Source organism: Dendrobates tinctorius, unplaced genomic scaffold, assembly GCF_039654945.1.
Source record: "Dendrobates tinctorius isolate UK_male_01 unplaced genomic scaffold, ASM3965494v1 ptg000011l, whole genome shotgun sequence".
Classification (NCBI taxonomy): domain Eukaryota; kingdom Metazoa; phylum Chordata; class Amphibia; order Anura; family Dendrobatidae; genus Dendrobates; species Dendrobates tinctorius.
The window spans coordinates 52015033-52038654 of NW_027361679.1; the positions used below are offsets into that span (position 1 = coordinate 52015033).

Sequence of the window (23622 nt, forward strand, 5' to 3'; positions counted from 1 at the left end):
CACACATCCTCCATCCCATAGTCCCATGCCCATATACCCATCATACATATTCTCCATCCCATAGTCCCATGCCCATAAACCATCATACATATTCGCCATCCCATAGTTGAGTGCCCATATACCCATCACACATCCTTCAGCTCATAGTCCCATGCCCATATAACCAACATACATATCCGCCATGCCATAGTCCCATGCCCATATACCCGTCATACATATCCTCCATCCCATAGTCCAGTGCCCATATACCCATCACACATCTTCCATCCCATAGTCAACCATTATGACATCATAATGAGCGGCAGGGCTTGCAACCTATGATGAATCAGTGTCGCCATGGCAATCATTATGACATCATAATGAGGGGCGGGGCTTGACACGCACACACTTTTTCCCCAGTATGTAGATGGGGCAAAATTGTTTGGTGAATTGGAACGTGCGGGGTTAAAATTTCGCCTCACAACATAGCTTAGGACGCTCTCGGGGTCCAGACGTGTGACTGTGCCAAATTTTGTGGCTGTAGCTGCGACGGTGCGGATGCCTATCCCGGACATACACACACACACACACACATACATACATACATACATACATACATACACACTTTGAGCTTTATATATTAGATGATGGGCCAACAGCTCCCCTATGCACAGTATGATGATAGGTCCACAGGTCCTCTATACACAGTATGATGGGCACACAGCTACTTTATACAAATTATAATATGCTCAAAGCTCACCGAAAACACAGTATAATACCCTCACAGTAGCCCTCAAACTGTATAAGGGCCCAAACATTAGCTCCCATACTATATGAGGCCCCCACAATAGTCTGTCCCCTCACTATATGATGGCCCACAAATTAGACCCCATACTGTATTATGGCCCCTACAGTTTGATGACTGTAAGATGCCCCCACAGTACAAGTTTTAAGTAAAATAAAAAACATTGTATACTCGCCTATTTCAGGATCTCAATGAGTCCACCAGGCTGACGAATGTGTTGATGTACCTGCGTAACTTCACTGCATTATCCTGCCATGGAAGCCACAAAAAGAGGAAAAAATCCTCCAATATTCAAGAAAAAACAAAAACTGTATAACTAGGCCTCAATACAAATGCACTAGCAAGGTGCAGCGGACCCAAGTAAAATGGTGACTGCACAGGTGCAATAATACCAAATGAAACAGCCAGCCTTCAATCAGGGATTGGCCGTGTGGCACACCAGTGCAACAAAATATATAATCTGTATGTGGCAATGTTCACACAGGGAATGCAGAGAATCTGGTTCACAGCCTATTAATGATGCCCTATGGCGGGCTGCCCAGAGCTAGCTATAATGCATCCTGTGTGAACAGAGGCCACAGTTTACAGAACCATTTGGGCCCAACTGCACCCTGAAAAAAATACTGTGTATATAATATATATATATTTTAAACTCTATCTACTCATCTTAATCTATGCCTCTTTACCTAATATTTTTCTGCAGACAAGTTAGACATGGAGGTTGCATCTGAGATGCTGTTTACTAAAGACTCTAAAGGTCGAGTAAGTTCATTGACTACTGTACTTGGGCAAGAAGTGGACAGATTTAATAATCTTCTCAGAGTTCTTAAGGTGAGTCACTTGATAAAGTCCACGTTAAATTTCTCATCAAATTATTAAAGAATATCTAAAGTTTTTTTTTTTTTAATATAACAAATGAGCCTTTTCATAGTTATGCATTTTTGCAATATACTTCATTACTTTATTTACTTCCTTCTCTTCCAAACACTATAATGCAATGTCACTATGACTAATTCAAGCTTCTTTATAAGCTCCTTTGAAATGCTGCCCAATGAGATCTGTACATTATATTTAAACAGTTTACAGGACTTTCCCTCTCTGTATCTCTAAATACCTATCCCCTATACAGAAATAGGAAATGTCTTGTTCACAGAATCTTTAAATACAATGTACGGGTAATTACTAAATAACATTTTTTTTCTAATCAATAAACTTTTATTGAAAACCAAATAACATATTTTACAGCAGAATAATTATTTTACATGTCATCGTACATTACATATACAGGAATGGTATATTTACAAATTAGAACAGAATGCATGGTAATTAATTCACAAGTGATCCTCAATAGGATCCAATAACCTGAGAACCAGGGAAAATTCCCAAATGGTACACTCGCTCAGACATAATCAACAAAAAAACTGAGTGTAAATCCAAAAGATAAAAATAAATTTTATATTTTATTGCAATATCAATATACAAGTACAAATACATAGAAAGAGAAAGTCCATAAATAGGGGAAGGGACAGACAAATGGGTGTATATACCGGGCCCTGAACCAGCATTAAGAGGTGGGAAGGTGGTTTAAAGTAACACTAATAAGTAACATATACTGCTATATAATAGCATACGGTTTTAAAGTGCATGTGCATATATGTAAACACACCAAGGTAAACAACTAGTCAGTCATACCACATTAAGGAACTCCCAAAAGGGTACCTTATAATAGCACATATACCAATGTTAAACCCTGTAAACAGTACCACTCTTCCCATAGTCCCTCGCTCAGGGTTCCGGAACACACAGCCCCAATGCACGTTTCGTGTTGGCTTCCTCGGGGGGGCCGTGTTTAGAATGTGTCTAAAACGTAGCATGCAGCCAAAAAGGCTGCAGAACAAGTAACAGTATGTATAACACTGCCTAACATAATCGGATAGTATACTCACAATAATGGAACACAGTATGGAAGGTACACCCTGACAAAAACTGCATGTATGAGGGCTATTAGAGGCACCAAAAATAATAGAACCAGAACAATAAATATGTGGTTAAAAAAACATATATATAAGTGCAACGAAAAAAGTGACAATAATGTGACAAACATGTATAGCTATACATAAGGTATCAAATCACTATTGGATTTGACATACATACAGTGCAATAAAGATTACAATCAGAATACAGTGTAATTAATAAATATACTAAAAAACATCACTGTGATATCAAAAAGTTATATAATAGTGCTACACTATCAGTGACCAAATGTAAACTAGTTCTGGAGCTTCATCAGATGAATCTTTGCATCCATGCAGAATAGGTCAGTTAGAAGGCTTCGATAGGATAAAGAGAAGAGAAAGTACTAAAAAATACAAAAAAACACACAGTAAGACACAAAAACTAAAAACACACAAATAAAACCATAAAGAATCAAGGGACCTGTCAAGTGTTCAAAGAAAAGAAGCAAAGCTCAATTGTTCATTGAGCCCTGCTGGCATCATAGTATTCAGGGTTATAATCCATTTGCATTCTTTGCGTGCAAAAACATGCTTGACATCACCACCTCGAATCCCCAAATGAATGCGATCAATGCCCCAGATTTTTAATTCCTTAGGATTACAATTATGTCTAATCTTAAAGTGTCGTGGGAGTGTCTTCAAAATGCTCATGTCATCTATTTCACGTGCTGCCAAGATGTCCCTAACATGTTCACATGTTCTGATCCTCAACTCCCTAGATGTCAGACCAATATATATAAGATTACAAGAACAACGGGCATAATAAATTACGCCTGAAGTTCTACACATGATGTGATGTCTAATCCCGTATTCACGCCGGCCAACAGATGATACAAAATTATGCGCCCTCACATGATTGGTGCACGCCAGGCAGTCACCGCATGGAAAAAATCCAAATCTCTGACTTCCTGTTGTAATGGAGTTAGTAGTATTCCCCACATAATGGCTACTACAGAGAATATCTCTCAAGTTTCTGCTCCGGCGTGCAGTCATAAGTGGTCCCTTTGACAATTGTCTAGATAGTATGGGATCAGTCAGAAGCACAGACCAATGTCTCCTCATTATAGTTCTCATTAAATCCCACTGCTTATTATAAATGGAGATAAAGCGAATCCCCACATCCTTCTGAGGTCTCTTCTGGTAGACCAAAAGGTCCTTTCTCACGGCTTTTTTTGCATGTAGGTATCCTTGTTTTATATTTCTCCTACTATATCCCCAATCTCTAAATCTCTGCCTAAGGTCCACAGCTTGTTTTTCAAATAAGTCATCCGAGGTACAAATACGTCTGACCCGGAGAAATTTGTCCTCTAGGGATGGCCTTGATGGTGGAATTTTCATGAGCTGAAGACGCATGTAATAGCGCATTTACTGCAGTTTGTTTGCGGAACACGTTAGTCTGTAGGTAACCATTAGTAAGTATCTTAATTTCTATATCCAGAAAGGAAATAACTTCCCTGCTAGATACATAGCTGAGTCTGATGTTGTACCTGTTTTGATTCAATACCGACATGAATTTATCAAGTTCACAGACAGTGCCCTGCCAAATAAACAAAATGTCATCAATGACCCGATACCACCCCAGGATGTGGGAGGAGGCATGTGCACCCTCAGGAAAGCTCTCTCTCTCCCAGTAGCCAAGAAATAAATTAGCATAAGAGGGCTCACACACCGCCCCCATAGCTGTACCACGCCTCTGGATGTAGTATCCATCCCTGAAGGTAAAAAATTATGTGTCAATATGAATCTCAACAGGTCCAACACCAGCTCCCTCATGTCCGCATCCAAATTGCTAGCCTCCAAAAAGAAGCTGGCAGCCTCCAAACCATCTTAGTGGTGGATGCTCGTGTACAACGATTCTACATCAGCCAACACAAGTAACATATCAGAGTCCAATGAAATGCCATCCAACCTCCTTAGGACGTCCATAGTATCCCTGACATAGGAGGGCAGCATTTCAACTTGTGCTTTGAGGTAGTGATCAATAAATTTGCATACAGGTTCTCATAGCCCTCCTATGCCAGAGACAATCGGACATCCCGGAGGACAAACCGGATCCTTGCGGACCTTGGGCAGAAGATAAAAGGTCGGGATAATAGGCCACTTAACCATAAGTTCATCCAGTAATTTTTTGGAGATGATACCCTTTCAAATGCAATCTCCAGCACAGGAAAAAGTTTTTTCTGAAAACCAGGTAATGGATTTTCATTCAATTGGGTATAGGTCTACCTATCCCTCAATTGTTTAAAAGCCTCCCGTTCGTATTTCTCTACTGACCAAACAACCACATTCCCCCCCTTATCAGCCGGTTTTATGACTACATCATTCCAGGTCTTAATTTCTTTTAGCGCCAACCGTTGGGGCGGAGTAAGATTGTCCCTCCCTGGTTGGTAATAGTTCTAAAGTCATTTACCACCAAACGGGTGAAAATATCCACCTGTGGGCATAAGGACAAGGGGGGGAAAGTGGCTGAAGGTGATGAAATGGAGGGTGGAGAAATACCTGTAATCTCTGGATTGGATTCCATTTCAAGTTCCTCCAGGGTCCGAATTCCCTCCTGTTTCATGTAACTTAAATCAGAGGTAGATTTTGAATGTAATTTCTTAAGCACGAGTTTTCTTGAGAACAGGTGAAGGTCCTTTACAGCTGTAAATAAATCAAAATTATTACAAGGTGAAAAAGAAAGACGTAATCCCAATACTTCCCTCTGTGCCTCAGAAATTACATGTGATGATAAATTAATTACCTCCAAAGAATTTGTCTTTGCTTTTTTATCTTTTTGAGGAGACATGGTCATTTTTCGATTTTGCTTATTCCTTCCGCTGTTGGAACGGAAAAAATCCCTTCTATCCCATAGAGATCTATAATTTTCAGATGTGGTAGATTTATCCTCAGCCAAGGAGACAGATGAAAATCATACCCATACTGATATAGGTGTTATTCTTAGACAATCAGTGAAATACATTATCCTACTAGCCAGACAGTTGGTTGTCATAATATACAGGTTCAGTAAATTAAATAAGACATCTCTAGCCAACTCCTCCGAAACCACAGTCCACAAACCTAATCCAGTCTCCCCATACTTAACCAAATTTACCAACCGCCCCTCCCTTGATAAAAACACTTTTTTCTATTAAGATAGTAGAGTTGAGTGCTTGGACCACTTCTTCTACTCAGGGAGTTCTGGTTGCCAGCCAGTGTGTGGCTATGGATTTTGTATTCTGGTAGAGTATTTTCGCAATAGCTGACTGTACCTGGGTAGATCCTCCCACCTTCCCCGTTAATCCACATGTTTTCACACTAAACGTGGTTTGAATTTTAAAAGCTTCTGCTATTAATCTACCAACCCGCCCCCCAAAGCCTCACCAGTCTCGGGCATGTCCAAAACATGTGCATCAGATCTGCATTTTCTACCCTGCAATGGGGACAACAGTCTTCAATTGCACCTCCAATTTCCGCAACGCCTCCAGATTAAAGTTATTCCAGATAGGAGTATACTTTGAGTAGTCTGTCATCCCAAACACTCTTTTACATGTCCACCAAATTTTATGGACCAGTGACCGGGTAGGGTATATATTTGGACTACCTACAAATTTGTGTGATTCCAGTATCTCCAGTAAATTCTCCGCCCCTCCCAAGTATTTTAATCCCTTAGTGGCCACCAATACGTCTTTTTACTGACCTGCGTTATAAAAGACTAGCATCCCTCGACAAGTGACAGTCCCGTAGCTGTCAGCTGTACAATATAGCTGACAACTTGCTGCATCTGCCATGATTTGTGATGGTAGTGACTATAGTTGTTTAACCCCTTAAATGCGGCTGTCAATAATGACTACAGCATCTTGATGGTTCACAGAGTATGGGGTCTCCCTCTTCACCCTGAGATCAAAAGTCAGCAACATCTAGGTGGTAAAAATCAATTTCTTCCTTCCTGTTATGCCACTTTGCATTAATTTCTCGACCATGCAGCCCATTTTTCTTCAAGTACCTCCTTAATGATTAATGTGCATCTTGAAACAGCCACACCGCTAGTTTTCAGAGAGTCCAGTATTTCAGCTGATATTATTTGTGGGTTTTTCTTTGCATCCTGAACAATTTTCCTGGCATTTGTCACAGGTCACAGTTGAGGATGTTACCTTTAGTAGCCATTCAAACCCATTTGTGTCAACTTCTGTGCATGTTATCAGGCCAAAATTACCAGGGTATGTAAACTTTTGATCAGGGTCATTTGGATGTTTTGGGTTGACATTATTATTTAAAAAGAGAAAACACAGTAGTTTGACAATAAATGGCTTCACCCAATCACTAACCATGAGTGGAGAAAAAGTTTTCGGTGTTATCATATATATTCTCTGAAAAAAGAACAAGAAAGCAAAAATTCTGCCAGGATATGTAAACTTTTGAACACAACTGTAGTATCTTAATTTATTTAATAAAATTAGGACTGAATCCCATCTCCCCTAGTAGTTTTGAAAGAAACTTGAATTGAAACATTGAAACAGAACTGAAGCATAGTGTTTGAAAGAGAAGGAGGCAAATTACGATAATGAAGTATGATCACCAAATATTACCGTATATACTCGTGTATAAGCTGACCCGCGTATAAGCCGATGCCCCTAATTTTGCCACAAAAAAAGGGAAAACTTATTGACTCATGCATAAGCTGAGGGTGGTGCTGCACAAGGTTTAATGGTGGTCCAAAAAGATGCTCCATAGATAAATACCCCCATAAAATGCTGCACAAGGGTTAATGGTGGCTCAACAAAATGCTCCAAGGATAAATACCCCCCATATATTTCTGCACAAGGGTTAATGGTGTCCCAAGTAGATGCTCCATACATAAATACCCCCGCATATATTGCTGCACAAGGTTTAATGGTGTTCCAAGTAGATGCTCCATGCATAAATACCCCCCCATATATTGCTGCACAAGGGTTAATGGTGGCCCAAGTAAATGCTCCATACATAAATACCACCCATATATTGCTGCACAAGGGTTAATGGTGGCCCAAGTAGATGCTCCATACATAAATACCCCCCATATATTGCTGCACAAGGTTTAATGGTGGCCCAAGTAGATGCTCCATACATAAATACCCCCCATATGCTGCACAAGGGTTAATGGTGGCCCATGTAGATGCTCCATACATAAATACTCCCCATATGCTGCACAAGGGTTAATGGTGGCCCAAGTAGATGCTCCATACATAAAATAGCCCCCATATGCTGCAGATATATATATATATATATATATATATATATATATATAAAAAGCACATACTCACCTCTCCGTCGCTGGGGGCCAGGTGCCGGTGTAGCTGCTGGCTCAGGCCCCCACACTGGCTATATTTACCGTTCCCCACTCCATTGCTGTCTCCCGGGTCCTGTGCAGTGACGTTAGCAGAGACACTGACAACATTATCGCGCCCTCTGCTGAATGTCACAGCCAGAGGACCTGGGAGACAGCGGTGGAATGGGGACTGGTAAATAGGTAAATATTGCTCTGCTCCCCATCCTCCCCCATCATACTCACCCCCTTCCTGGCGCATGGTCTCTTCAGTCCCTGCTTCCCGCATGATCTCGGCATCCCAGCTGTTCCTGCATTCAGTGGTCACGTGGTACCGCTCATTAAATATGCGCATATTCTTGAGTTTAATGAGCGGTACCATGTGACCGCTGAATGCAGGAACAGCTGGGACGCTGAGATCATGGGGGACGCAGGGGCTGAAAAGACCGTGCCAGGAGGGGGTGAGTATGGTCTCTGACACCCCCAACTCCCCCTTCCCCGCCGACCCTCGTATATGACTTGCTTGTAAGCCGAGAGGGAGACTTTCAGCCAAAAAAAATGGGCTGAAAATCTCGGCTTATACATGAGTATATATGGTATTTTTCTTTTCGTAATTAAAATGTATATACCTGAAGACCTGCACATACAATCCCCTATTAAAATAAATGCTTATTAATCTTCACTAATATTACCCAACATTATTTGCAATGGTTCCAAAAGTAATCCTGCCAAATTACTGAAAAAAGATCTATAGAAAGAATCCACAATTGTCAGCCTTTTGCTGAAATATACTGAATATCATGCCAATAAATAGTAACACACTGAATTATACTGATATAATAATGCAATGCTGGCTATAGTGGGCCTATGTGGGTGAGGAGGGCTTTACTGTACTTTACATTTGTCAAGGCTGCTCTTTTTCTGATGCATTTTAACCACTAGGATTCATCAGGGGTCTGTGAGTAATTTTTAAAGAAGCACTCCCATAAAAATTTTACAGTCATCATATTACCGTATTTTTCGGACTATAAGACGCACCCCAAATTTTGGGGTGGAAAATAGGGGGAAAAAAATAATGTGTCAAATGGGGGTCCGTCTTACAGTCTGAATTCCGTGGGGTGGCTGTGTTCTGTGGGGTGGCTGTGCTCTGTGGGGTGGCTGTGCTCTGTGGGGTGGCTAGGGGGTGGCTGTGTCCGTGGGATGGCTGTGCTCTGTGGGGTGGCTGTGCTCTGGTCACAATATGCTTACAAATCTTCTTACGGTGGACCCGTGGCGGTGGTCCCAGTGCAGCCTCCCTGTGCTCTGTGGTGCGGTGGTGCCGGAGCTCTGTAGTGTGGCTGCAGTGGGGCTCTGTGCTGCGTGGGGGGCTCCACCTGCATTTCGTTAAAGCCCGAAAGCCCCCCGCAGCTCTGTTGCTGCGACGCGGTGGCCTCCGGACAGATGGCAGCCAGGGGCCTCCGGAAGATGGCCGCTGCTCAGTTTCAGATCTCCGCAACAAGATCTTGTCCCGAGATCTCGGGAGAGGAGATCTCGGGACGAGATCTCGTTGCCGTGATTTGAATTTGAGTATGCGCTGCTCCCGGCTGCCATCTTTCTGGAGGCCACCGCTCTGCAGCAACGGAGCTGCGGGGGGCTTTCGGGCTTTAACGAAATGCCAGCGGAGCCCCCCACGCAGCACAGAGCCCCGTTGCAACCACACTACAGAGCCCTGACCCCACCGCACCACAGAACACAGGGAGGCTGCATTGGGACCGCCGCTACAGGACCGCCGCAACAGGATTTGTAAGTATATTGTGACCATAACATGCACCCCCATTTTCCCCAAAAATTTTTTGGGAAAAAAGTGCGTCTTATGGTCCGAAAAATACGGTATATGGCACTATAGCACTGTGTAGTTACAATTGCTCATTTTTCCCTTCCATCTAGCCAATTCTTCTCTTTTCCATTAGGTTTATGACATTACGTAATTTAAAGCAGACTAGCTGAATCCTACTAAGATCTATATAGAAACAGGAAGTCTCTTTCCGTGCATAAGTCATCACTGTTAAGTCCCTGGCAGGGGGAAGACAGTAGCTCGTTAAGGGGTTGAAGAGGGGAATGAGTCATGCAAGGACAAGAGACCTCCTGTTTCTACATAGAGCTTAGAAGGATTCAGCTAATCTCTTTGTAACCACTGAAGGCCCCGTCACACACAGCGAGTTCGCTAGCAAGATCGCTGATTTTGTGATGCAACAGCGATCTCGCCAGCTATCTCGCTGTGTGTGGCACGCATCAGCGACCTGCCCCCCTGCTGAATATCGCTGATCGTGCTCTAATGTCCTGGGCCATCGCTGCATGTGGCAGCGGGAGAGCAATGATCAGCGAGCTCCCAGTGCTGTAAGCAGATGCTGGGAGCTGGTATCCAAGATAAATATCGGGTAACTAAGCGGCGCGTTGCTTAGTTACCCGCTGTGTACCTTTGGATACCTGCGTGCTCGCGCTGGGAGCTGGTATCCAAGGTACACAGCGAGTAACTAAGTGACGCGCGCGCTTAGTTACCCGATATTTACCTTGGATACCAGCTCCCAGCGCGAGCACGCAGGTATCCAAGTTACACAGCGGGTAACTAAGCAACGCACTCGCTTAGTTACCCGATATTTACCTTGGATACCAGTGTCCTCGCTGGTCCTGATCGCTGGTGAAATCTGCCTGTTTGACATCTCACCAGCGATCATGTAGCGAGGACCAGCGACCCTGACAAGGTCGTATCGTTGTCGGGATTGCTGGTGCATTGTTTAGTGTGACAGGACCCTTAGACCTATTGGAAAAGAGAAGAATTAGCTGGGTAGAAAGGTAACATGAGCAATCGTAAGTACACAGTGCTGTATAATATAATAATTGCTATATATTAAGAGGATGAAAACTTTGATGGGAGTTCCCTATAATGATTATATCTATATCTATCTATATATATATATATGTATATGTATATATATATATATATAAAGCTGAGTGTAGAGCCCCACCCACTCCGCATAGCCACATTCACTATAATATCCCACATCATCCCATCAGCCAGAGCTACCGGACTACTACCCCTAATATCCCACATCGTCCCATCAGCCAGAGCCACTGGACTACTACCCCTAATATCCCACATCATCCTGTCAAAGCCACTGGACTACTACCCCTAATATCCTAAATCATCCCATCAGCCAGAGCTACCAGACTATTACCCCTAATATCCTACATCTTCCCATCAGCCAGAGCCACTGGACTACTACCCCTAATATCCCATATCATCCTGTCAAAGCCATCAGACTACTATCCCTAATATCCCACCAGCCAGAGTCACCGGACAACTACCCCTAATATCCCACATTATCCCATCAGCCACAGCCACTGGACTACTCCCCCTAATATTCCACATCATCCCGTCAGCCAGAGCCACCGGACTACTACCCCTAATATCCCATCATCAGCCTGGGGTCAGAACCAGAGCGCTGAGTGGAACAGTCCTAACTTCCATACCAGGGATCCCTTTAAGAGAGGCCTGGCGTCAGAACCAGAGCGCTGAGTGGATTTGCCCTGACTTCCATACCAATTATCCCTTTAATAGAAGCCTGGGGTGAGAATCAGAGCACTGAGGGATTTACCCTAACTTCCATACCAGAGATCCCTTTAAGAGAGGCCTGGGGTCAGTACCAAAGCGCAGAGTGGATTTGCCCTAATGTTGTGAATTCCCTGGCTCAGACTTCTGAGCCAAAGCTCCCCCTGCTCCCTCCGGTGGTTACTGGAGGTAGTGGAGCTGGCCAGATTGACAGAGGTCTGCCACCTGATGATGATAATGATGATTGGAGATCTGGGTTTACTGATTGGAGTATTTAAGTCTTCTGACTTCCTTCAATCCCTGCTGGTGATTGCTTTCCTGTGCATTCTGAGGTCTGATGTCTCCTGCCCTGATCCTGCATTGTTCAGCTAAGTGGTTCATTTGCTAATCCTTTGCATCTGATCTGGTTTTGTCTCTCTCTGCTTGTTGTGCGGGTTCACCTTGCTCCTCTGGGGGCTGTGCTGAACCACCGCTCCATATGTTACAGCCTGTGTCAGTTTGTTCAGTCCCCTGTTATATTGGTCTCTTTTGCTTTGCTTCCAGTTTATACCAGAGTGCTGATATAGTGGGGGTGAAGTCGTGTGACTTCAGTGTTTTTTTGTACATCAGACGTGTTGGATTTTTCAGGGTTTTTGCGTGATTGCAGACAGTGTCTTTTCTTTCCTATCCTATCTAGTCAGTTTGGGCCCCATCATTTGCTCAGTCTATTTTTCTGCCTGCGTTTGTGTTTCATCTTGTCTCACTGACAATATATGTTTGGGGGCTATCTATTCCTTTTCGGGTCTGCTCTGGGGCAGTTAGAACTTCACCTTTCTTGCTTTAGGCTTAGTTAGCTCTCCGGCTGTGCTGAGGCGTCTAGGGCATCGTAGGTACACTCCACGGCTACTGCTAGTTGTGTGGATAGGATCAGGGGTCTGCAATCCGCTTAGTTACCAACCTCTCTGGTGTTCTAGTGGCTTAGCCTGTTCCTGCCATGCTCCTCGGTGACCCATTCATAACACCTAACTTCCATACCGGAGATCCCTTTGAGAGGCCTGGGGTCAGTACCAAAGCGCAGAGTGGATTTGCCCTCACTTCCATACCAATGATCCCTTTAAGAGGGGCCTTGGGTCAGAACCAGAGTGCTGAGTGGATTTGCCCTGACTTGCATACCAATGATCCCTTTAATAGAACCCTGGGGTCAGAATCAAAGCACTGAGGGATTTGCTCTAACTTCCATGCAGGAGAAACCTTTAAGAGAGCCTGGGGTCAGTACCAAAGCACAGAGTGGATTTGCCCTAACTTCTATACCAGGGATCCCTTTAAGAGAGGTCTGGGGTCAAAACCAAAGTACTGGATGGATTTGCTCTGACTTCCATACCAATGATCCCTTTAAGAGGGAAGATGTGCCTATAGGATGGAGGATGTGTGATGTGTATATGGGCACGGGAGGGGGGATTCATTTGTCATGTGCTCTCTGCTCCTTTTTGGGGGGCAGACAATGGCTGGGAGCTTATGTTCCCAGGGATGCTAGATTTCTCCCACCATGTCAGTGTTTGCTGAGGTGTTGTCAAGTGGGAAACCTTGCTCATAGCATCCAATCACAGCTCGGCTTCTTTTAACCAGCTCTTGTGAAATGAGAGATGCTTAGTGATTGGTTGCAAGGAAAACTGTTGCTCATAGCAACCAATCACAGCTCAGCTTCTTTTGAACAGCTCTGGTGAAATGAAAGATGCTTCATGATTGGTTGGTGATACACACATACATACATACATTCAGTTTTATATATATATAGATCTGCTAAGGCATCATTTCAGATGTTTTTCATGTATCGAAAAAAAATGGTGCAAGCATCATAAGTTTTTTGGATTTGAGTTTCATCACTGTTTGGTCAGTGTGTTAGTTTTTATCATCAGAGTTTTATGTATGGATAAATAAATCAATATATTACAAAGCGTCTCCTATCCTTTGTAGTGATAATCATGGAGAACACACAAAATGCACACTGATTCCATCTATGTGCTGCCCATTATTTTCATGAACCTACTGATTTGTATTGCTACATATCATCCGATACTCTGATGCATAAAAAAATCCATCTCCATGATCTTTTCATGAGCACAGTCTGCAATAAAGCAGATCCATTAGATCAGAGGTCTAAGGCTATGTACCCACGTATGCAGAAAATTCTGAAAACCGGACTCCTTCCCAGAAAATGCGCGTTTTTTCCACGCGTTTTCCGCACGTTTTTTTCCAGAGCGTCCCCAGTCTCATAGAAAATAGTTAGAAATGCGGATTTTTCTGCGAAATTAATGAGCATGCTGCATTTTTTACCGCGATGCGGTTTTTTTTGCGGAAAAAAACGCATCAATATGTACAAAAGTGCAGAATTCATTAAAATGAATGGAATGCTTCTTGTAAGCGTTAAGCGTTTTTGTCGGTAAAAACGCGAAAAAAACTCCAACATATGCGCACACACACACAGTCCCCATGCGGCCTCTGAGACAGTCATCTGTGGCCTGCGGTGCACCACATGTCTCACCCCTTGAGGCAGGTAGAAGGGGGAAGGCAGAGCGCACATTCATGAGTGTGCGATGGCTGCTCTGTGTGCACAGGACCTGGGATGAGGTCACAGGAGGGGGAGGAGTCAGGGGTCACATGATCAGGTGCCTCAGTGTATGCAGGACTCTGCTGTGCTGGTTGTCATGGTGCTGAATACGGGTAAGTTTATGTGTGGGGTCAGGAGGGGTTTAAAGGGTAGATGTAGCAGAGCCGTGTGTGTATGAGGCGTACGGAGAGGAGCAGTGTGTGCTATAAGGTGTACGGAGCGGAGCTGTGTGTGTATGAAGACCGATGTGTATGGAGCGGAGCCGTGTGTACGAGATGTATGGAGCGGAGCCATGTAAGAGGTGTATGGAGCGGAGCCGCGTGTGTACGAGGTGTACAGAGTGGAGCCGCGTGTGGACGAGGTGTACGGAGCGGAGCCGCATGTGGACGAGGTGTACGGAGCGGAGCCGCGTGTGGACGAGGTGTACAGAGCTTAGCCGTCTGTGTACGAGGACCGAGGTGTAGGGAGCGGAGCCATGTGTGTATGAAGTGTACGGAGCGGAGCTGCGCGTGTATGAGGTGTGCTGAGTGGAGATGTGCGTGTATTTTGGCATGGGGGGGTCCATTTGAACGTTCGCACCAGGGCCCATAACTTTGTAGTTACGCCACTGCTCACACTAGAAGAGAGGAGGAGTGCGCCGCTCCGTAGTGGCTGTGGCCCTGCGTGATGAAATCTCTCTGGCGCTGTGTAATGACATCACGCCAGAGTGCAGAGAGCGGAGGCGTGACTTTCCCCCCATTGCTGGATTTTGCAGGTGACTGTGGCTGTGCGTGTACAGCGATATGATAGCGCCGGCTCACATGCAGAGCCGACACTATCATCCGCTGAGGTAAGCTGTATATCGCAGCTGGCAACATATTTGAATGGCCACGATCGTTATTAGCACCAATCGCGGCCGTTTAACCCCTTAGCTACCACTATCAGTTGTGACTGTTTGTGACTGTATTAAGTTTGAAAGGAATGCGGCCCACCAGCTTAATTTTTTTTTTATGTGCTACCCATTTACCCTGCCGAATTTGAGACCCCTGCATTAGATTATAATGATTACAGGTTCTATCCATGAAAATCACAGAACGAACACGTACATGAAATCCAGACTTCTGAATGAGGCCTAAGCAGTGTAGGCATTCTGGTAAATGGACAGCTGAAAAACAGAAGCCTTGGAGAATTTTAGTAACCAATAATTACAATAATGTAGAGCTCTGTTGGATTGTTGAAGAACTGGAATGGATATGAATAGACTACTATGTAGATCCTGGTGGAACGTGTAAGTGGACCTGAATCATAAACCTATGATCATTTCAACATGCACCACTGCTACCAAGAAAATCAACTAATTGTACGGGACCCAGTTGGTCAACTTTATCTTTTGTTCATTTGGTCACTTGAGTACAGTCCTTCCACATACTGTAGGCACACTATAACAAGTATTGCATCATTACACCTACTGTTTATAATTGAGTGTAATCCTATGTAAGGGTGTGATATGCAGTAGAGTTCAGTATCGGACTGCTATTTTTCCATTATTTTATAGATCTATGCAGGGTGGTAATTCAGTAGCCAAGAACATATAGATGTGATTAAAGGGGTTGTCCGGGCTTTTCACATAATCTCAGTGCATATCTGAGCTGCAGAATGCTGACAATAAGTAATTTACCTTCTGTGGACAGTTTGCAGCGTTTGCTAGATATGATCTCTTGCTTGTAATAAAAACGTCCAAGGGGTGTGTTCTGGCATTGAAATGAGAACTGGTTGTTAACTCCTACTCTACTAAAAACATGCCCTCTATAGCAACAACCCCACCCTCCATAGCAACAGGCCCTCCCCGACCACATGAACAAGCCTAGCCCTCCTTACACAGTAACAAATCCTCCCCCTCCAGCAGCCTCAGTGCAGAGAGCAGCTGCTCCTCCCCCAGACACACACTGAACAGTGATCTATGGAAAGTGAAACTATTGAGGAGGAAACGACCAGTTCTCATTTCAATGCCCGAACACACCCCCCCGGACGTTTTTCTTACAAGCAAGAGATCATATCTTGGAAACCGTGCAGACTGGCCACAGAAGGTAAATTACTTATTGTCAACATTTTGCAGCCCAGATATGCACTGAGATTATGTGAAAAGCCCGGACAACCCCTTTAAGGACTCCTTTTAAAGCTTGGATTCCTGGCTTTAAAATAAGACCAGAATTGCTGTTGACGTCATGAACCAGCCCCAGAACTCTAAACTAAAAACTGAGTATGCGATTTTTCCAACCCTGTAAACACGATAAAAAGACTAAAAAAAACAACGTCCGTTTTACAATTTTTTGATTTAATTTAAAGAACTTGGATAAAATGCTATGAAGTCTCATGAACTCCAAAAGAAGACCAATAAATACTACAATGTATCACACAAAAATAAGCCCTCATACAGCCGATCACAAAAAAAATAAAAAGTTATGGCTCCTACAATATGACAACACATATAAGCAATGTTTTTTTATGAATTTTATTGTAAAAAAGTAATATAATATAAGTAAACAATGGATGTTTGGTATCAGCTTATCAGTACCAACCCAAGCTGTAAAATGAAGACACTTTTTATGCTGCCCAGTGAGCACCATTAAAAAAAACAATAACAGAACCGCTATTTTTATGACACCATGCCTCACAAAAGATGGGTAGAAAGTGACCAAAAGACTCATCTACCTTAACCCCTTCCTGACATCCGACGTACTATCCCGTCCACGGTACCCGGGCCCGTATGACCGTGGACGGGATAGTACGTCTACCGCGATCAGCGGCGCCCACGTGGTGAGCGCCGCTGATCGCGGCCGGGTGTCAGCTGATTATCACAGCTGACACCCGGCACAATGTGTCAGGGGCGGTCACGGACCGCCCCCGACACGTTAACCCCTTGCACACCGTGATCAAACATGATCACGGTGTACCGGGGGTTAAAGGGAAGCATCGGCAGGGAGGGGGCTCCCTCCGTGCTTCCCTGAGCCCCCCACGGCAGCGCAATGTGCAGCGCTGCTGCGGGGGGCTCCTTTCCTCCAGGCCCCCGAATCTAAGATGGCGACAGGGACCTTCGGGGGTCTGAGGAAGCTGGCTTCCTCAGTGCCTGCAAAGCGCAGGCATGAGGAAGCCTTTTGCAGTGCCTGTGTCAGATCGCTGATCTGTCACAGTGATCTGTGATGTGACAGATCAGCGATCTGTCACAGGACAGTGATGTCCCACCTGGGACTATTTAATAAAGTAAAAAAAAAAATAAAAAAAAGTGTTAAAATAATTTAGAAAAAAATCGCCAAATAAATTAGAAAAAAAAAAAAAATATTCCCCCAATAAATCCATTTTTTGGAAATAATAAAAAAAACAAAACAATAAAAGTACACATATTAGGCATCGCCGCGTCCGTAGTGAACCGCCCTATAAAACTGTCCCATTAGTTAACCCCTTTAGCGAACCCCTTAAAAAATAAAAATAAAAAACGAAGCAAAAAACAATTATTTATTATCATACCGCCAAACAAAAAGTGTAATAACGCGCGATCAAAAAGACGCATATAAATATCCATGGTACCGCTGAAAACGTCATCTTGTCCCGCAAAAAACGAGCCACCACACAGCATCATCAGCAAAAAAATAAAAAAGTTATAGCTCGCAGAATAAAGCGATGCAAAAATAATTATTTTTTATATAAAATAGTTTTCATTGCATAAAACCGACAAAAACAGAAAAAAAGACCTAAATGAGGTATCGCTGTAACCGTACTGACCCGAAGAATAAAACCGCTTTATCAATTTTACCGCACGCGGAACGGTGTAAACGCACCCCCCCAAAAGAAATTCATGAAACGCTGGTTTTTGTTCATTCTGCGTCCCAAAAATAGGAATAAAAAGCGATCAAAAAATGTCACGTGCCCAAAAATGGTACCAATAAAAACGTCATCTCGTCCCGCAAAAAATAAGACCTCACATGACTCAGTGGGTCAAAATACGGAAAAATTATAGCTCTCAAAATGTGGTGATGCAAAAACTATTTTACAATAAAAAGCGTCTTTTAGCGTATGACAGCTGCCAAATATAAAAACCGCCATAAATAGTAAATCAAACCCCCCGATATCACCTCCTTAGGTAGGGAAAAATAATAAAATTAAAAAAAAGTATTTATCTCCATTTTTCCGTTAGGGTAAGGCACACAGCACACGCTGCGGATTAGGTGCGGATTCATCCGCGCAGATTTTTTAAAATCCGCAGGTGAAACCGCAGGTCAAGAGACCTGCGGTTTTACCTGCGGATTGCTCTGCGGTTTTGTCCTGCGGTTTTTCATCTCCTCAATAGAGGAGATGGCAAACCGCAGGAGAATCCGCAGAAAGAATTGACATGTCAATTCTTTCTGCGGATTGAAAACCGCAGATAATCCGCGCGGAAAATTCCGCACCGTCTGCACTGCGGTTTTTGATTCCCATAGGGAATCATGGTACTGTACACCGCAGCAGAAACTGCTGCGGGTCCGCAGCAGCCAAAACCGCTGCAGAACCGCAGCAAAATCCGCAGCGTGTGCACACAGCCTTAGGGTTAGGGTTAGGGCTAGGGTTAGGGTTAGGGTTAGGGCTAGGGCTAGGGTTAGGGCTCAGATTAGGGTTAGGGGTGTGTTGGGGTTAGGGTTGGAGTTATAATTGGGGGTTTCCACTGTTTGGGCACATCAGGGGCTCTCCAAATGCAACATGGCGTCTGATCTCAATTCCAGCCAATTCTGAGTTGAAAAAGTCAAATGGTGCTCCTTCCCTTCCAAGCTATGCCATGCGCCCAAACAGTGTTTTACCCCCACATGTAGGGTATCAGCCTACTCAGGACAAATTGCAAAACAATTTTTGGGGTCCAATTTCTCCTGCTACCCTTAGGAAAATAAAAAATTGGGGGCAAAAATATCATTTTTGTGGAAAAAATGATTTTATTATTTTCACGTCCGAGTGTTATAAACTTCTGTGAAGCACTTGGGGGTTCAAAGTGCTCACCACACATCTAGATAAGTTCCGTGGGGGGCTAGTGTCCAAAATGGGGTCACTTGTGGGGAGTTTCAATAGTTTAGGTACATCAGGGCCTCTCCAAACGCACATGACACCCGCAGACCATTCCTTCAAAGTCTGCATTCCAAAACGTCACTGCTTCCCTTCCGAGCCCCGACGTGTGTCCATACAGTAGTTTTCTCCCACATATGGGGTGTCAGCGTACTCAGGCCAAATTGGACAACAACTTTTGGGGGTCCAATTTCTCCTGTTACCCTTGGGAAAATGAAAAAATTGGGGACTAATTGATCATGTTTCTGGAAAAAATACGATTTTTTTTATTTTCATGCCCTGGCATTATAAACTTCAGTGAAGCCCTTGGGGGTTCAAAGTGCTTACCTCACATCTAGATAAGTTCCTTAGTGGGTCTAGTTTTCAAAATGGGGTCATTTGTGGGGGGTTTCCACTGTTTAGGTACATTAGGGGCTCTCCAAAGGCAACATGACACCCGCAGACCATTCCATCAAAGTCTGCATTCCAAAATGTCACTACTTCCCTTCCGAGCCCTGACGTGTGCCCATACAGTAGTTTTCTCCCACATATGGGGTATCAGCATACTCAGGACAAATTGGACAACAACTTTTGGGGTCCAATTTCTCCTGGTACCCTTGGGAAAATAAAAAAATGGTGACTAAAAGATCATGTTTGTGGAAAAAATACGAATTTTTTATTTTCACGCCCGGGCGTTATAAACTTCTGTGAAGCACTGGGGGATTCAAAGTGCTCACCACACATCTAGATAAGTTCCTTGGGGGGTCTAGTTTACAAAAAGGTGTCATTTATGGGGGGTTTCCACTGTTTAGGTACATTAGGGGCTCTCCAAAGGCAACATGACACCCGCAGACCATTCCATCAAAGTCTGCATTCCAAAACGTCACTACTTCCCTTCCGAGCCCCGACGTGTGCCCATACAGTAGTTTTCTCCCACATATGGGGTATCAGCATACTCAGGACAAATTGGACAACAACTTTTGGGGTCCAATTTCTCCTGGTACCCTTGGGAAAATAAAAAAATGGTGACTAAAAGATCATGTTTGTGGAAAAAATACGAATTATTTATTTTCACGCCCGGGCATTATAAACTTCTGTGAAGCACTGGGGGGGTCAAAGTGCTCACCACACATCTAGATAAGTTCCTTAGGGGGTCTAGTTTCCAAAATGGTGTCATTGGTGGGGGGTTTCCACTGTTTTGGTACATCAGGAGTTTTCCAAACGCGACATGGTGTCCGATCTCAATTCCAGCCAAAAACGTCAAATGGCGCTGCTTCCCTTCCGAGCTCTGCCATGCGCCCAAATAGTGGTTTACCCCCACATGTGGGGTATCAGCGTACTCAGAACAAATTGCACAATAACTTTTACAGTCCTGTTACCCTTGGAAAAATAAGAATTGAGGGTGAAAAGATCATTTTTGTGGAAAAAATATGATTTTTTAATTGTATGGCTTTATGTTATAAACTTCTGTGAAGCCCATGGGGGTTCAAAGTTCTCACCACACATCTAGATAAGTTCCTTAGGGGGTCTAGTTTCCAAAATGGTGTCATTTGTGGGGGGTTTCCACTGTTTTGGTACATCAGGGGTTTTCCAAACGCGACATGGTGTCCGATCTCAATTCCAGCCAAAAACGTCAAATGGCGCTGCTTCCCTTCCGAGCTCTGCCATGCGCCCAAATAGTGGTTTACCCCCACATGTTGGGGTATCAGCGTACTCAGGACAAATTGCACAATAACTTTTAGGGTCCTGTTACCCTTGGGAAAATAAAAATTGGGGTGAAAAGATCATTTTTGTGGAAAAAATATGATTTTTTAATTGTACCGCTGTACGTTATAAACTTCTGTAAAGCCCTTGTGGGTTCAAAGTTCTCACCACATATCTAGATAAGTTCCTTGGGGGGTCTAGTTTCCAAAATGGGGTCACTTGTAGGGGGTTTCCACTGTTTAGGTACATCAGGGACTCTCCAAACGTGACATGGCGTCCGATCTGAATTCCAGCCAATTTTGCATTGAAAAAGTCAAACGGCGCTCCTTCCATTCTGAGCTCTGCCATGCACCGAAACAGTGGTTCCCCCCACATATCAGGTATCTGCGTACTCAGGACAAATTGCACAATAACTTTTGCAGTCCAATTTCTCCTGTTACCCTTGGTAAAATAAAAAAAAATGAACCTGAAGTATTTTTTTTATGAAAAAAAGTTAGATGTTCCTTTTTTTTTAAATATTCAAAAGAATTCCTGTGACGCACCTAAAGGGTTAATAAACTTCTTGAATGTGGTTTTGAGCACTTTAAGGGGTGCAGTTTTTAGAATGGTGTCACTTTTGGGTATTTTCTATCATATAGACCCCTCAAAGTGGCTTCAAATGTGATGTGGTCCTAAAAATAAAATGGTGTTGTAAAAATGAGAAATCGCTGGTCAACTTTTAACCCTTATAACTTCCTAACAAAAAAAAATTTTGGTTCCAAAATTGTGCTGATGTAAAGTAAACATGTGGGAAATGTTAGATATCAAGTTTTTTGTGTGCCGTATCTCTGTGATTTAAGGGCATAAAAATTCAAAGTTGGAAAATTGCGAAATTTTCAAAATTTTCGCCAAATTTCCATTTTTCTCACAAATAAACGCAAGTTATTTGAATGAAATTTTACCACTAACATGAAGTACAATATGTCACGAGAAAACAATGTCAGAATCACCGGGATCCATGGAAGCGTTCCAGAGTTATGACCTCATAAAGGTAGAGTGGTCAGAATTGTAAAAATTGGCCCGGTCATGAACGTGCAAACCACCCTTGGGGGTGAAGGGGTTAAAGTGTAAAAATTAAAGCTAAACCTCAGCCTGCAAAAATAAGCTCTCATAGAGATCCATCAACTGGAAAGGAATCTGGTGACCCAAAACCCAAAAATATATATATTTTTTTACAAACTATTTTAAATGCACAAAATATAGGAAAATAAATAAAATGTTATTAGTTTAGATTCCTTCTTAATCAATGTAACCCATGTAATAAAGTTAATATCTCACTTATACCACGTCAACATAGAAAAAAATAGACCCTAATTGGTAAATAATTTTACATTTTCACTTTTTACCATCTGCTACACATTAATTTCTTGAAGACACTTTTGGGGTCAAAATAGCCACTATTCTACTTAATACGTTAAGGGGTATAGATTCTAAAAATTGTTTCACTTCTAGGTAGTTTCCTGTATACCAATACCTCAGGGGGCTCTGCAAATGCATTATGGTAATAGGAAAGCATTCTTAAGCTGTGCCGTGTCCCCAAACCATAGTATACAGCCACATAAAAGATATTTCCATAATCAAAAGAAATTGCAAGCAAAATTGTAGGTTTTTTTTTTCTCCATTTACTTTTTTGAAAAAATAAAGCTAAAATGACAGTTTTAATGGAAACAGTTTTTAAAAAATATTCATTCCACTTTGTTTTATATCATGTGAAGCTCCAGAGGCACTAGCCAACTTGCGTAACACTAATTTAAATACTATATGAAGTTCATTTTTTTTACATAGTATAATTTGTGTGTGTGGGGTCCAAGGAGGTTGCGGGGTAGGTCAGGGGCGGAGACTTAACATTGGTGTAACAAAGGGGACCAAAAAGTAAGGGGGCCCACTAATACCTCCAAAGATGGTGGAATTGTGTATTATGTTGAGCTATTGTACTGAAAAGACTGTATATTGTTACACTGGTTGGTGTGGACCCAGTGCATCATGGACTGGGGAAAACCTGGAGGGGTGTAACTAAGCAACCACGTGGTTCTTTTCTAGAAGCCCTGATGGTGTGGTTAGACTTGACTCGCAGGTGGTCTCCAGGTACCACTCTAGGACAGACTTCGGAACCACAGCAGCTGACCCCAAAGGGACAGGGATGAAGGTATACACTCGGAGTAGCTGGTTGGGCAGGAACAGGATCACGTCCAGAATGGATATTTTAGCTGGTTCAGATGGAGCGGATTCAGAACCATAGGACAAGCTCAGAATTTTGGCCGAACCGATTGGCAGGTTCAGGCAGGAAGGACTCAGACAGGGCAGACTCTGGGTACAGGTGCAGGTTCAGACAGGATGGACTCAGGAATGGGGATCTGAAAACTAAGTAGCAAGTGCAAGACATTAACTAGACACTAACCCTTCTCAGGCACCTCCCTACAGGGTAGGGTGCCTTATATACCTAATGTCTCCCAGCTATTGGCTGGGGACATGTCCTGGAGTACGCACAATGCACCTTTACGAAGTGGGAGAGAGCATATGCGCGCCTTAAGCGCGCTGCCAGGAGACTTGTACATGACATGCAAAGGTGCTGGGAGC

At 43.4% G+C, this 23622-nt stretch overlaps 1 protein-coding gene across 1 annotated transcript in view; it reads left to right on the forward strand.

The window, feature by feature from the left end:
• Positions 1 to 23622, forward strand: part of DNAH6 (dynein axonemal heavy chain 6) — a 570270-nt gene that overhangs the window by 517990 nt on the left and 28658 nt on the right. Inside the window, exon 72 of the mRNA XM_073542156.1 lies at positions 1488 to 1615. Within this exon, the coding sequence (XP_073398257.1) occupies positions 1488 to 1615 (128 nt within the window). The remainder of the gene's footprint in view (positions 1 to 1487; positions 1616 to 23622) is intronic.